The sequence below is a fragment of the Myodes glareolus genome, chromosome 6 (genome assembly GCF_982192425.1).
Source record: "Myodes glareolus chromosome 6, mMyoGla1.1, whole genome shotgun sequence".
Classification (NCBI taxonomy): domain Eukaryota; kingdom Metazoa; phylum Chordata; class Mammalia; order Rodentia; family Cricetidae; genus Myodes; species Myodes glareolus.
In genome coordinates, this window is record NC_142031.1 from 39901967 (window position 1) to 39916065 (window position 14099).

The 14099-nt window shown below is 49.6% G+C and overlaps 1 protein-coding gene across 1 annotated transcript in view; it reads right to left on the bottom strand.

Annotated features, from left to right (window-relative positions):
* Positions 1–7206: 7206 nt before the first annotated feature.
* The window catches only part of Polr1a (RNA polymerase I subunit A), a 63556-nt gene continuing 56663 nt past the window's right edge, over positions 7207–14099 (bottom strand). The window contains exons 28-34 of the mRNA XM_048420198.3: positions 13614–13740; positions 12117–12227; positions 11287–11562; positions 10194–10394; positions 8878–8995; positions 8233–8397; positions 7207–7988 (exon numbers count right to left, since the gene is read on the bottom strand). Of these exons, the coding sequence (XP_048276155.3) occupies positions 7888–7988; positions 8233–8397; positions 8878–8995; positions 10194–10394; positions 11287–11562; positions 12117–12227; positions 13614–13740 (1099 nt within the window). The 3' untranslated portion in view covers positions 7207–7887. The remainder of the gene's footprint in view (positions 7989–8232; positions 8398–8877; positions 8996–10193; positions 10395–11286; positions 11563–12116; positions 12228–13613; positions 13741–14099) is intronic.

Here is a 14099-nt window from a genome sequence, read left to right on the forward strand (position 1 = left end):
TCAGGCGGATGACTTACTTCCCAGCTGCATAACCCTTATTGTATATGTGCAAAATAGGAAGCAAAGTGGAGGGCGGCCTTCCTGCCAAAGACTTGGAGAATTCTAGACAAACATTTCCCAGAATCTACTTATACATCATTGGCCAGGGTTCAGCCAATCAGACTGAGCACACTGCAGCCTGGTTGAAACTTCTGTGTGTAGAAGAGGCAGGTGGGCAGCTGGACACACAAGCAGCCTTTATGGGACTGGAATGGTGACGTAAGGGTAAGATATTGGATGCTCTTCCAAAGGACTAGGCCCCAGTACCCAGATGGCAGCTTACAACCATCTGTAATTCCAGTGTCAGGGGATCCGGTGCGTTCTCTGACCTCTGTGGGCTCCGGTACGAATGCAATGTGTATACCTACACTGAGGTACACTCATATACACATAAAAGATAAAATTATAAAAAAGAAAGCTGCCTTTCCTGTCTACCTTCCTTGTGGGACTGTGGACCCAACCCCTCTTCTACGATCTCATACAGAGAGCAGATGATGGAAGAGGTGTGGAAAATACTCAATTTTTACAAAGCAATAAACATTATAGAAGAAGGAAGCTTCATTAGAGTCATCAGGGACCTTCTCATAGGAGGGATGCTGTCCAAGACCGTGAGCCTAGGAAGTCCTCTGATGGGTGACACTCACCCTGCCTGTTTCCCCAGCACAGGTTTTGTGCCTGGCTAGTGGAAGTCCTCATCTTTCCATGACTTGTTTCCCAGAAACAAGAATTCTTGGCTATGTTATAAAGATGCCCAGGAAAATGCTGGGGAAATGAAGAGAGGCCATTGTCCTGTGGGTGTATCTCCTGGGAAGGGCTGTGAGAGGCCTGGAAAATTACCACAGGCTTTTCTTCAGCCTTGGGAAACTCACTGGAGGTCAGGCCCTGAGCAGAACTTGACTTTGCGCTCTTCTCTCCCATCAGTAGCTGTATGGACACTTCCCACGAGTAAGGAAACAAGCATGTGTAAACCAGTCGCAGAAGTCCCTACTCCTTCCTTGGGACCATGGGCCCCAGAGAGCAGCTTCCAGCATTGTTTCTTGTTCAGTATACCCAACAGCTTCCTTCTGATCTGGTTGCTCTGCTACCCCTGCTCATCCACCACTCAAGACAGGAGGGCAGACGGTCCTGAACTAACACACATGGCTACTCACTTGTCCCCCTCACTGGGAAAGCTGGTCTTGTATGCTCTAGTTAGATGGACTTACCTACCTGTGGCTGACAGCACACAGCTACCCTAGGATAGTCCTACTGCTATGAAGAATGTATCACATAGGGCAAAGTGCTGCCTAAAATCCTGTGGTGATGCTTGTTTGTTTTCAGCTTGACACAAACTAGGGTCATTGGGAAGAGGGAACCTCAGTGAGAAAAGGGCTCCATCAGATTGGCCTGAAGGCATGTCCATGGGATATTTTCTTGACTAATAATTGATGTGGGAGGGTCCAGCCTGCTGTGGGTAGTACCATCCCTGAGCAGGTGGTCCTGGGAGGTATAAGACAGCAAGCTGAGCCTGGAGATCAAGCCAGAAAGTAGTAAAGTAGTGTTTCTCCATGCTCTGCTTCAGTTCTTGCCTTGACTTTCCTCAGTGATGGACTGTGATTAGAACCAAATAAAACCCCTTTCTTCTCCAAGTTGCTTTTGGTCTAAATGTTTTATTACAGCAATAGAAAGCAAATTAGGACAGAATCCATGCTTGGTGGGGCCAGTCCGCAAAGGCAGAGCAGGACATGCCAAGGACCTCAGGTGGCAGGATGCTGTGTGAGATGGTCTGGCTAGCAGGCTAAGAAGTAGAAGCAGGCAGAAGCCTGGAGCACTGGTGGCCTCTGGCATCAGTTGGTCACTGATCTTCAATGTGATGAGCCCACAGTCCACAAACTTCTGTAGAACTGCCGTGTTCCCTGAAGCAGGATTAATAAAAACGCAGAGAAACTGGGGTTCGACCTAAAGATCCAAAAAGCAAAGCAGTCAGCTACTGGCTTACCTCGACCTCAGTCTGAAAATGGTGATCCTGCCTCCAAGAATCTTATAATAATGAGACTGAGACTATGATCTGTCTCCTCCTGTTTTATGATCTTCTCTACTTCTGGGATTAAGGGTGCACACCATTACCACCTGTTTTCTATGACAAGTTAGTGTGGCTACTAGGATTAAAGGTGTGTATCATTGTGGCTACTGGGATTAAAGGTGTATGTCATCACTGCCTGGTCTGTAAGGCTGGCCAGTGTGGCTGTTGTACTTTTCTGATCTTCAGGCAAGCTTTATTTATTAAAATACCAATGGAACGCCACTCCATTTTCCTCCACCAATCTTGGCCTCATGTCTCGTCATCTGCAGAGTGTCACTTTGCCCCAGACATTACTGAGGATTGTGTCAGGAGGTGGCTGGACAAGGACATCAGCACTGAGTCTTCCTTGGGATGCGCACCAACTCTAGGGTAACATTTTCACTTTCTCTAAGTAGATTCAGTTCTCTGTGAAACAGCCAGTAGGAAGCAAGCCAAGGATTTGACCACACGGCACCATAGATGGCCTGTATGACTGCAGCAGCCCACACTGGGTTCCCTTTGCAGTTTAGCCACGGGGTTGCCGATTCCTTTGAGGAGTCCAGAATTCAGGTCTTGGTACTTTTCTCCAACTTCCAAGTCTGCCTTTTTGCAATCTGGGAATCCATAAGATTTTCCTGTACCACAGATACAACAGAGAAGAGATGCCCCTGATCTGTATTCTGGAGGGAAGTTCCCTGATGATAGTGAGCTTCTTCTGAACAAGGGCTGGAGACAGAAAGTTGAAGAGCTGTTCCTGGGCCAGCAGCCTGGCTTCAGGTCCTCAGTCTCCCACAGGCTTGCCGATGCGTCCTTGAGCAAGCTGTTGTTAACGGAGGGAAGGAGTCACACCCCCTTACTAGGTGATGCTGGGACTGGGAGAGCGGGCCATAGATAAAGGGCTTAGGTTGGTAGCATACGTAGCAATCCACAGGTAAAATTGGGCAACTGTAATAGAGCACAGCATCCAGAGGGCAGAGCTGCTTCCTTCTGCTCCTTCTAGTTATCTTCTTTTCTCAGTACCAGCACATCTGGATGCCATCATAAATGCAGTCCTCCGACAGTCACCTACAACATCCATTTGCTTTTTAATGAATATATGTATGTGAGAAAATGCTGTAGGCACAATAAGTGACCTGTCAGGGTAGCCTTTTTTACTTTTTAAATTTTTTTTTTAATTAATTAATTAATTATTTTTTTTTTTTTTTTGAGCTAGCATCTACTGTGTAGTTCAGACTGGTCTCAAATCTCCAGCCACAGCCTCCCAATAAACAGAACCACAGGCATGTGCTACTCTATCCAGCTCAGAGCTGACCGTATGGAAGGTTTTGCCAGCTTGAACTTTGTACCAAATTCTTGACTTATTTTATCTCCTCATGTAATGATCTGAGACAGTATTTAAGGCAGGTTGTAAAAGGCTATTTTTACACACAACAAATAATTCTTTAAAATAGACAAGCAGAAACATACCAAGTAAAAACAAAAAAGAGTGAAAGAGGGGTTAGGGAGTTGGCTCAGTCAGTAAAGTGCTTGCTGTCCAACTCTGAGGACCCCCAGGAACCAGGTCTTTAGTATGATGGAGTGCTCCGATAAACCCAGCACTGGGGGAGCAGAGACAGGTGAACCCTTGGTGCTCCCTTGCCAGCTAGGCCTACTTAGCAAGTTCCAGGCTAGTGAGAGATCCTCTCTCCTTCCTTTCTTTCTTTCTCTCTCTCTTTTTCTTTTTCTTTTTTCTTTTTTTTTTTTTTTTTTTTGGTTTTTCAAGACAGAGTTTCTCTATAGCTTTGGAGCCTGTCCTGGAACTAGCTCTTGTAGACCAGGCTGGCCTCAGACTCACAGAGATCCACCTGCCTCTGCCTCCTGAGTGCTGAGATTTAATGGTATGTGTAACCACTGCCTGGCCTGTATGGCTGATTAGTACAGCTGCTTTGCCCTCTGATCTTCAGGCAAGCTTTATTTATTAAAACACAAACAATATACCACTGTAAGAAGTAACGGAGAAATGCCTGTCTTATCTGTGGGGAGACTAAAGCGGAAAGGATTCTACCTTGTGGAAAGCACACCCAGCCCATAGGCGGGTGTGTGGTGAGGCCTTTCAGTCTTGCACTAGTGACATCTGCAGCTGGATGACTCTTTGTTGTGAAGACTACACTGAACTACAGCAGCACTCGAACTTGTGCCCACTAGATGCCAGTAGCATCTCTACAGCCGTGACACAAATGTCTTTAGGTGAAATTCCCAGATGTGCAGGAAGGAGTGCAAATGTGTCCCAGTTGAAAAGCATTCAGTGTGCAAGTAAACACCCAGAGCGTGTAGGACTCTATGAACACTTGTTAACCACCACTGTCCACGCACGAGAAAGGCAGTGCAGGAAAGCCTGGGAGGGGAGGAACCTGTCCTCTCATATGAGGCACACATGGCTGGACCAGGATGGGAGGGAGACTGGTGTGGGAATGGAATCTGCAGTGGGAAACAATGACTGAACTAATTTTTCCGAGTTCCCCCTCTCCTGGCCTCTGAGCACCAAGGTGACTTCTCTTTCCTCCCCAGAGAGCCAGTAATTTGGTCCTATGTAGAGGACTGTGTGGTGCAAACTCACATGGTGCCTTCTGGGTACCTTAACCTTTGATCAGCAATGAGGTAGAATTTCCTGGTGAAGTGCATTTGGCATGATGTATTACTGGCTCTGTGAGAGTAGGGCCCACACGGTTCACACAAGTGGAGGTTGTGGTGGGATGGATGTAGGATGGGAGCAAACTGGGAGAATGGGCACTGGGTGCGATCTTTGGGAGCCACTGAGCACATGACCACCCTGTTGACACACCTGCTTCAGTGTAACCACTACAGAGCCTTCAGTGACACCTGTGACCTGCACCCAAACTCCTTAGCATAGAAGAGCAGAGGCACTTGACGAACCAGAGGGATGGTTCTCCTTGGACATTGAGGGTCTAAGTTTTTAATTTGCTGAGCTGGGCTGGCCCAGACCCTTGCAAGAGGATTCTCCCTCACAGCTGCACTCCAGCCCTTGTTCTTTCAGACAGGATCTTACTATGTAGGTCAAGTTGGTCTTGAATTCACTGTAGACTTGGAGCTTGAGATCCTGCTACCTTAGCTTCCCAAGTGCTGGACTTACATGTGTGTGTCATCAAGCCAAACTGTAATGTTTGGATGGAAATTCTCATGGAACTGTTTTAGAGGAAATATTGGCTCTGAAACATCCCCTCCTTTTGGCCCTGTGGTGTCCTGGCAAGAACTTTGAGAGGTGGACATGCCATTTCCCTAACGTGCTGGACTCAGAAGCTTTCTGCTGAGAGAACAGCATCTGTGAGTGTTAGGTCATTGCAGCTGCCTTTAAAACCCCTTTAAAACCCTGCAGACAACGTGTGGAACCAGAAGACATTAGCTATTTGGAGCTCGCGCTAGGATCTAGGACTAGCGACTCACTTCTGAGAAGGTGGCTCACACTTATGTGAAGTTAGTTTTAAGTTATAGTACTTAGGACTGGGTTAACTAAGCCCGTGGTTCTTGCTGTATACTCCTTTCTGGAGCTCTTCCCACACCCAGGTTGCATCCCAGGACATTCTATCCTAATTTTGGAGTATGGTTTTTATTATCAGCCTTCTAAAATAGTCGCTAGGTGCTGGGGACAGAGTTTAGAGGTAGAGCCTGGCATGAGCGCCCTGGGCTCAGTCTTCAGCACTGAGGGGATATGACTCCACTCCCAAGCAGAGGAGTAGCAAGAGCACATTGGGCTGTTCGTATCTAGAGCCTGCTCACCTTCCTCTCACTGGGCCGTTCAACAGAATCACTTGTTTGTTCTGGTGTGTTCAGAACCCTTTGAGGCTGGTCTCCCCGGCAGGTTATAGCAACAGTCTCAGGAGTATTCTCAGGACTGCAAATGTTCTTTTTCTGAAGGAAGTTTAAGAGTCACAGTGGCCCACGTTAAATGTGATAGAGAAGCTGGAGCCAGAGGGCTCAAACAGCTGCGAGGATGGGTGGACGCCACCACCTCAGGCTCCAGGACAGGCCACAGGTCAGCAGAGGTGTGGGCAGTCCCCAGCCATGCTTTTCCTCTCAGGGTTTGCTCCTTCAGCTCCATGCACTTCAGTTCCAGGGGAGGCTGGGGCCATGAAACCATTTATTCTCTAGATGCCACAGCCCCTAGCTTACCTTTCCTACGAGGACCCCTTCTCACCACTCTACTCTGAGTAGAAACAGTAATGAGTTTACCTTTTCACCCTAAGAATGAGTGCCTTATCCTGCAGGCTGCATCCTCAGGGTAGGGATTCCCAGGGACCCTTCCTCTCTGCCTCCCTTTGAAGCTGTGACATTCTTCTTTGCCATGTCCTACAGTCTGTCACAAGGTGCTGGCTTTCTTGGGAGCACACAGGAGGCACAGGCTGGATCCCATCAAGAGCCTGGAAAAGGCTACAGAGTCTCTCCCTTGGCAAGGCCTACCTTTAACCTAGCTCACTCTTGAGGTCACTGAAGCCCTCTTACTCCACAAAGTTGACACAAATTCTTCCCATAGGCTTCTGTTCTGAGATTCTGGCCACAGGGCCATGGGTGGGAGTCAAGGGTGAAGAATAGGGGTCAGGGCTGAGACCTGCCCATATACTGCCATATAAAAGCAGGAAGAAGTACCTGAACCTTGACTGTGCCAAGAAAAATCCCAATTATCAGATGTAAAAACTATAAATGAAGGGAAGATGATGGAGGAGGGTTATCTGTCTATTGTGTTATTTTCATTGGTCAATAAAGAGACTGCCTTGGCCCCTTGATAGGACAGAAAATTAGGTAGGCGGAGTAAACAGAACAGAATGCTGGGAAGAGGGCAATGGGGCAGACGCCATGGAGCCAGCCACCAGGTCAGACATGCTGAATCTTTCCCGGTAAGCCACACCTCGTGGTGCTACCACGAGATTATTAGAAATGGGTTAATATCAAGATATGAGAGTTAGTCAGTAACTAACTCTCTAGAGATAATGGGCCAGGCAGTGCTTAAATGAATACAATTTGTGTGTTGTTATTTCTGGGACTAAGCTAGCCGTGCGGGAGCCGGGTGAGGCGAAAAGCAGGCCTGCCCGCAACTCCTCACTACAGGAAGAGATTAAAAACCTATGTCTTGATTCTCTCCCAACAACCAGTCCTGGCTACGTTTATTACTCAGACCATGTTGGAACAACAGTGGACAAAAATAGAAATGGCCATGGTCGGACAAAGCCTCTGCCCTTTCGTCCTAGTCAGGACACCTTATCACATGCCTCAAAGACCTCACAGTGCAGGGCCCGCAGGCTTTGACATCAAGCTGGGAGCAGAGGCAGGAAGGTCAGGCTACTTGCTGAATAACGCCAGAGGGACACTTGGGGCTTCCTGTGAGGTAGAGAACTGCTGGTGTCCCGGAGAGATGTCCTGGCTGTGGGGCCAGTCTGCTCTGGTGCCTGTAGTTATACAGCAGTCGCAGCAGGCCAGGGCCTTGCGTCACTTTGTCTTTGGCCTGGGTGGAGACTCACTCTCCGCCAGAGGCTGCAGCAAGGAGGGCAGGGAGGGGGAAGCAGGTTTCTTGCCCTTTCAGGCTCTTCAGGGGGCCCCAGGAATGCTTTCTCAGCCACTGGCAATGGATCTCACCAGCAGCACCTGGGACTGCCACACAGCGACATTTCCGCTGTGAAGTCTTGGGCGTCTGTCAGGGATTTGGCCGAGGCCTCCTGGAGCACAGGTGAAGCCATGGTCATCTTGAGGGCTGAGATGGGAACAGAAAGGTGAAGCTGGGCCCAGCCCAGGTCCTCCAGGCTAGGCAGACAATGCTGCTATCTTAGAGGCTGCTTGAGCTCGAACAGGCCTGTCCCGCCTCTGACGACTTTCCCCACCACGAGACAGGCTGAAGGTGATTTCAATTCATCATGGGATCCTGTGAAAGACAGAAGAGCGTGTGTTGGGGTCTGAGGACTCAATGCCGAGGTTGTGTGGCGGGTGCCTCAAAGGCCCTGCGCACTCACACCGTGGCCCTGTACCTAGTTTGGAAGAAGAGATACCCCTCCTTATTCCATGCCTGCTGCTTCTCCACTTGTGATTCCAAGTTTACCCCATGCAAAGACGCACTGCAGGACGAGCCTATTTGACTAGGGAAGGCCCAAGTCACTGCTCACACTCACCCATCATGGTGGCCTGTTTGAGAAACTGGAAGCTGGTTTCAAATGTCATCTGCTGCAAAGGGGAGGAACTTGACTGGATCCCAAAGCGATTGAGTGGCTTATAAACACCCTCAAAACACATATAGTCAGCAACCAGGGAGAGATGGCGAGGGTCAACTGCGATGCCTGTCACAGGGCAGAATTAGGAGGGGTAAGCAGTGACAGGAGAAGAGTTGGGGGGCAACACCTGACACAAGGCAGCTATGACCACACCCCGAGGTCCCGCTCAGCTCCTACCCCCTCACCCTATGCCTGGCCCAGGCACTGTGTGGACTCCCTTCATCTTGCACATAAGTTCATCTAGTGGCACAGGAAGCAGGAATCTGCTGGACTGTGCTGTTTCTAACTGGGATCTAGAACCTTGATGGGGCAAGCCATGAACCATGAACTTCACAAAAGGCACCAGCAACTGGGACATCATTGAGTGGCTTCAAGAGTCAAAGCCCCCATCCTCCACGCTATCTCATGGGGACTCTAAAGCAACTATAGTCCCTGTATACCCTACAGCCATGCTCTGTTCCCACTAAAAATGCAGGGCTGACTCGGTTCTCTGCCATGCCATCGGGCACACCCACTAGGCCAGGTATGCTGTCATTCTCTGCTTACCATACACTGCAAACACATCCTTAATCTCCTTCTCAATGACCCTCAGTGCAGCCTCGATGCCATAAGTGTTGGCCATGGCGTGGATGTCATTGGAGTAGAGGCGGCGCAGGTCCAGCACCTGGGCAAGGGAAGGAGAGACTGACCTAAGTGCCCCATTGCCAGCTCTCTTCTGTGTGCATGTCGTCTACCATTCTCGTTTGCCTTGTGCCCGTGGCTGGTCCAGCGGGTGCCAAGTGTGCAGAGGCAGCAGGGATGAGGGAAAGGGATGCCGCTGGCAGAACTGCCACTGCACACCAGTCAGGGCCCAGACTGTCTCACTGTTGTGACCAGACAACTCAGGATGCACTTAAGATTCAGCGAGAAACATTTTTTGTTGTTGTTCATTTTTAAAAAAAGATCTGTTTACTGGGATGGATGCTTGGGAGGTAAGGAGAGGCCCCTCAAACACCTCTCTAGAGTGCCCAAGGCAGAAATAGGTTGGACCCCACAAGTTACTGGGCCTCACTAGAGGCCTGAGGCTCCAACTGAGCCAGAGGGATTCCCAGTGGCTCTGCACTATGGCTGGAGCGGGCTCTGCCCCAGTACTAGCCACACTGCACAGGAAACAGAGACAGGCTGCCTGGCTGAGCACTTGAAACAAACCCCAAGTGAATATAGCCACATCCTGCACACCCAGGAGGTACAGATCTCTTCCTGCTCACCCCCTGGTAAAAAGCTCTAGAGCACCATTGGTGGAAGCAGAAGCACAGGAGCACAGGACTTTGGACAGTGCAATGTGGGCGAGGAGATAAGGGGCCAGAGCAGCCCCAAGCTCCTAAGTAGCCTGCAGGAAACTCTTATGCCCTGAAGCGTCCTAGAGAAAGGAGAAGGGACTGGTGAGGAGATGGGATGGGAGCACAGGGCCTCCTTCAGCTCCTGGCAGGGGCTCTGGGTTGGGCTGCTGCAGCACCTTTACCAGATAAAGCAAGCAGCAGCACTCAGGCCAGCAATGCAGCATAGTGCTTCTTACACTCTACTTTAGGAAGAACTTCATTTCAAGAGAAAATAAAACAACACAAAAGGTTCTCATATGACTCTGACAAGTCTGGGCTAATGTCGAGCAGGTTTCTATACTGCCAACCTAACAGGCACTTTGAGTCTCTGGGTCATGGATGAGGGTGCACACTTGATTTGGGGACCAGAGTGTAGCACATATGTTTCAGCAGGGTCCAGTCAGTTGACTGGAGCTCAACTCCCAGGGCCTGGTTCCCAAAAGAACATGAGGCCAGGGCTGAGGATTTGTCACAGAGCAGCACCCGGGCTGCAGGCTCACACACCTCGGAGTACTTGAACAGCTCGGGGAGGTTGATTCCCTCTGTGTTCAGCACAAGCTCCTTCTCATTCTTACTGTTGGTTGTTTCGTTCAGGAGGCACCGAGTGATTCCCTTGGTTGTATAGACAATGGCATTGTGGGCCAAGGCCACAACCAAGGAGCTCATGTCAAAATTAGTCTTCATCAGTGGGAGCTTCAGAGTCACCTACAAGAGAAAGAGCTGGGTCAGGGAAGACACTGCTCCTAGCCCCGTCAGCAGGGCAGGAGCCTGCAGGTTGACTCAGTGGTCTCCTGGTTGGGGAGAGCGGTCCTGCTGCAGAGGATGGCAGGAGGACTGAATTTGGATGGTTTTACTGACCCAAATTCAAGGTGGAAACGGGCAACAGAAGTCAGTGAGGACACTGAGACTCAAGCCCACTCCACTGCCGGTCCTTTCAATGGCCACAATGCAGTGCCTGCTGCTTTGGGCTTGGGGTCCCACCAGCAAGTTCTGTTATACAAGCTACCACTTGGGAACCATGGAGTTTGACTAAAGAGAAGGCAAGGAGTATGTCGATGCTGCTATCAAAACAATGAACTACCCATGAAATCCTTAGGAGGGGTCAGGGGACACTTTGGTGCAGGAAGAACTGATGGGCTACCGTCTCCTGGCAGGAAGGAAGCTGCCATATCTGCGGTGTATGGTTACATGTTTGTGTGCAGTGATTAAAGGACGTGACTCATTTGGATGATCTACACTTACAAAGCCTGTAGTTGAGACTCACAAGCTCACTTTTCTGAGCACTGGTTGGAGAGAGGGGTGCGTAAGGCTATGCTTTAGAGCACAGTGTCTCCAGTCATTGAAGGGTGCTGGAGAAATGGCTCAGCAGTTAATAACACTGGTTGTTCTCCCAAAGAACCTAGGTTTAATTCCCAGCACCCACATGGTGGCTTACAACCATCTGTAACTCCGTTTTCAGGGGATCTGATGCTCTCTTCTGGCCTCCAAGGGCACTGTACACATGTGCAGCCATCCTTGAAGACAAATACCCATATGCATAAAATATTAGAAAAAGAAGAGAGGCTCTTCAGGAGATGGCCCAGCTGAACAGACTGACCTGGCACCATAGGCTCTCCTCTGTGTCATACTGGTAGTCCTCAATGAATGAGTGGGCCTCCCGCACAGTCTGGATCCTGCGTTCCACAGCCTCTGCTCCCTGAGGCCTGGAGTGCCGGCGGGGAGGCTTCTGGGATGATTCCTCCTCCAGGCACGAACCCTCTTCCTCGCCTGGCTCATGAGCCTGGTGGGCACCTTCGCTGTTGATGTTCCCTTCCTCTTGGGCATCCTCCTCCTCCACTTCCTCCTCCCCTTCTTCCTCACTCTCATAGTCAACCTGGTCAGGAAGTGAAATGCAGGCAGTCAGTGGGGGTCTGGTCACCTGGACTTTGCCTATGGAGCAGGCACTGCATCCCGTGCTGGCCCACACTAGTAGTTTCCTGCTCTGGCCTGCTCACCTTCCTCCATCGACCTTCCTTGGCCGTTGCTCTGAGACCTCTCAGCCCTGATGTGGCCTGCTTGCCACACAGCTTCCCTGGCTCACAGACTTTCTGAGCTTCCTCTCCCATGACACCCCCCCCCCACCCCACCCTCGCCTCTCTAACCTTCTCTTTGTCCCTAGAGAGACTATGACACTAGGGATTGGTCTGGACAAACAGGAGACACTCTGATTGTCAGTATCCTCCAGGTCCTTGAGTCTGACTCATCTCCAGGGTTAACCAGATTCAAGGAAAGTCCTGTCTGCTCAATCAAGAGGTATGCTGGACAGACAGGCCTTACTTCAGTCTTCTGGTGGGGTCCAATCATGACAGAGAGGTATGGCCTCTAGGCCAGGGAGCATTCATTCCTGAGATGTGAGCACAGCCCCTGCACTAAGGCAGCACCCCTCACCTCTTCCTCTTGCTTCTCCTTGCGTTTGGTGTCAGAAGCATCTGCATCACCCTCCTCAGCTTCAGCGTCCACAATGTTCCCCTCCTCTTCTTCATCCCCTTCTTCCTCTCTCTGTAGTTGAGAACAAGGAAGGAAATAGTTCCAATAATCAGTAGTCAGAGAATTCATCTGTCCACCCAATGACCCTTTTACTTAATGATCTATCCAATCCACCTTCCCACCTGTCCATCAGTCCTCTACCTACCCACTACCTAGCCCAGTCCATCTAGCCTTGGGTTTGCAAACCTTTTTTTTCCCTTTAGCTTTTTTCCCTTTTACTTTTACATGCACCCGAGAAGTCTTCTATGTTTAAAAGGTTTTTTTGTTTTTGCTTTTTTTTCGTTTGTTTTGTTTTTCCAAGACAAGGTTTCTCAGTGTAGCCCTGGCTGTTCTGAAATTCACTCTGTAGACCATCCTAGACTTGAAAACAGAGATTCCCCTGCCTCTGCCTCCTTGCTCACTCCTTAGATCCTATGGCTCACCACAGCTCCTCCTTCCACTTTCACGTCATATGTACTGCAGTGCTCTTTCCTGTGTATCCCTTAACTTTTAAAAAAAGGGATTAGGGATGCAGTTTAGTGGTAGAGGGCCACCTTAAATCATTACAAGATGATAAAAATATTGCTCCAACAATGTTAGTGGAGGCAAGGAAGAAGAGCCATCTTTCTCTTCCTGGACTTAGTTTCAAGCTTCTTAGTCTCTTTCTGGCTAAGTCAGGACTGGGCAGATGGTTAAATGCAACCCATGTCGATCTGTGCTTGAGTTGTAAAATGGCAAAGCCACAGGACAGGAGGAACCCAGCACTTTCTCTGATCTAGGCCACCCCCTCATTCTAGATACGTCCAAAGACAGGTGGCACAGAGCTAGGCAGGGAAGTCCCAGTACATGTGACACCTCACCCGGGTAGGCTCACTGCATCAGCACTGGCCTCTGCTTGCAGTGCTAGGTAGTGCTGGTCCCTGGCCTTAGGGATCTCCTACACTGCTCCTTACCTGGTCCACTTCTACCTGCTTTGCTACCAACAGTTTTTTCTGCTCCTTCTCTTTTGTCATTGAGGTTCAACTTCTCTGCTTCAAATCACCTCTCTAGGCCTTGGTGGTTTGGGCGAAGTTAAATGCAGAGACCAGAAGAAGGACATTCAAAGGCTCAGTGCACACCATCTTTAGGATGGAAACTTCTTACAGGCAGCTCTTGAGATCAGAGATGGTGTCTGTAGGTCCGATCCAGAGCTGGGCAAACCATATTGTTGGTAGCCTCCCTGGTCTGGCCCATCACGCAGGCCGAGAGAAGCACATAAATGCTGAGGTATGTAGAGAGATGGGCTAGTGTCAAGAAGAATCTTGTAGGGTGCTGAGAACTGTCACGTCACGGCCCCTGGAGACTATGGGAGCTCGTCATGCCTCTCAGACTTAGGATCAGTCCTATGCACTTTGTAAGGGGTCTCTAGTACTTGCTTACCCGATTCTTCCCTGAGTCCTCCGCGTCATCAAGGTCCTTCTGTGTAGCCCTTCTAGTATTCACAGTTCTGAAGACTGATGCTTTGCTATTCTTCTTTTTGATGGCTTCCATTAGAAGTTTAAAGAATCTGCATGAGAAGAAAGCCATCCAGCCCCGTCAGGATAAGTATACCCTGCCCTCTCGATGCTGAGTGATTGGCATGGGAGCTAGCACAAAGGACTGAGGCCAGTTTCTCCTACCCGCCTCTACCTTCTCCCACTTGATCTGTCAGGAAGAACATCAGTCCTACACTCTAGCCTGCTTCCTCTGGATACATACTCTGCCACTCCTGGACTAGAGTGATTCCTGCACCTTTTGATTTGCTTGTCTGGACAATGCGGGTTTTAGTATGTATGGTGCACACTTGTTCTAAGAAGCATCAGACACTTTCCCTAAGGCTTAGTAGAGCTTGTATTTGGTAACTGATAGTTGTCGGTGCCACCGCAC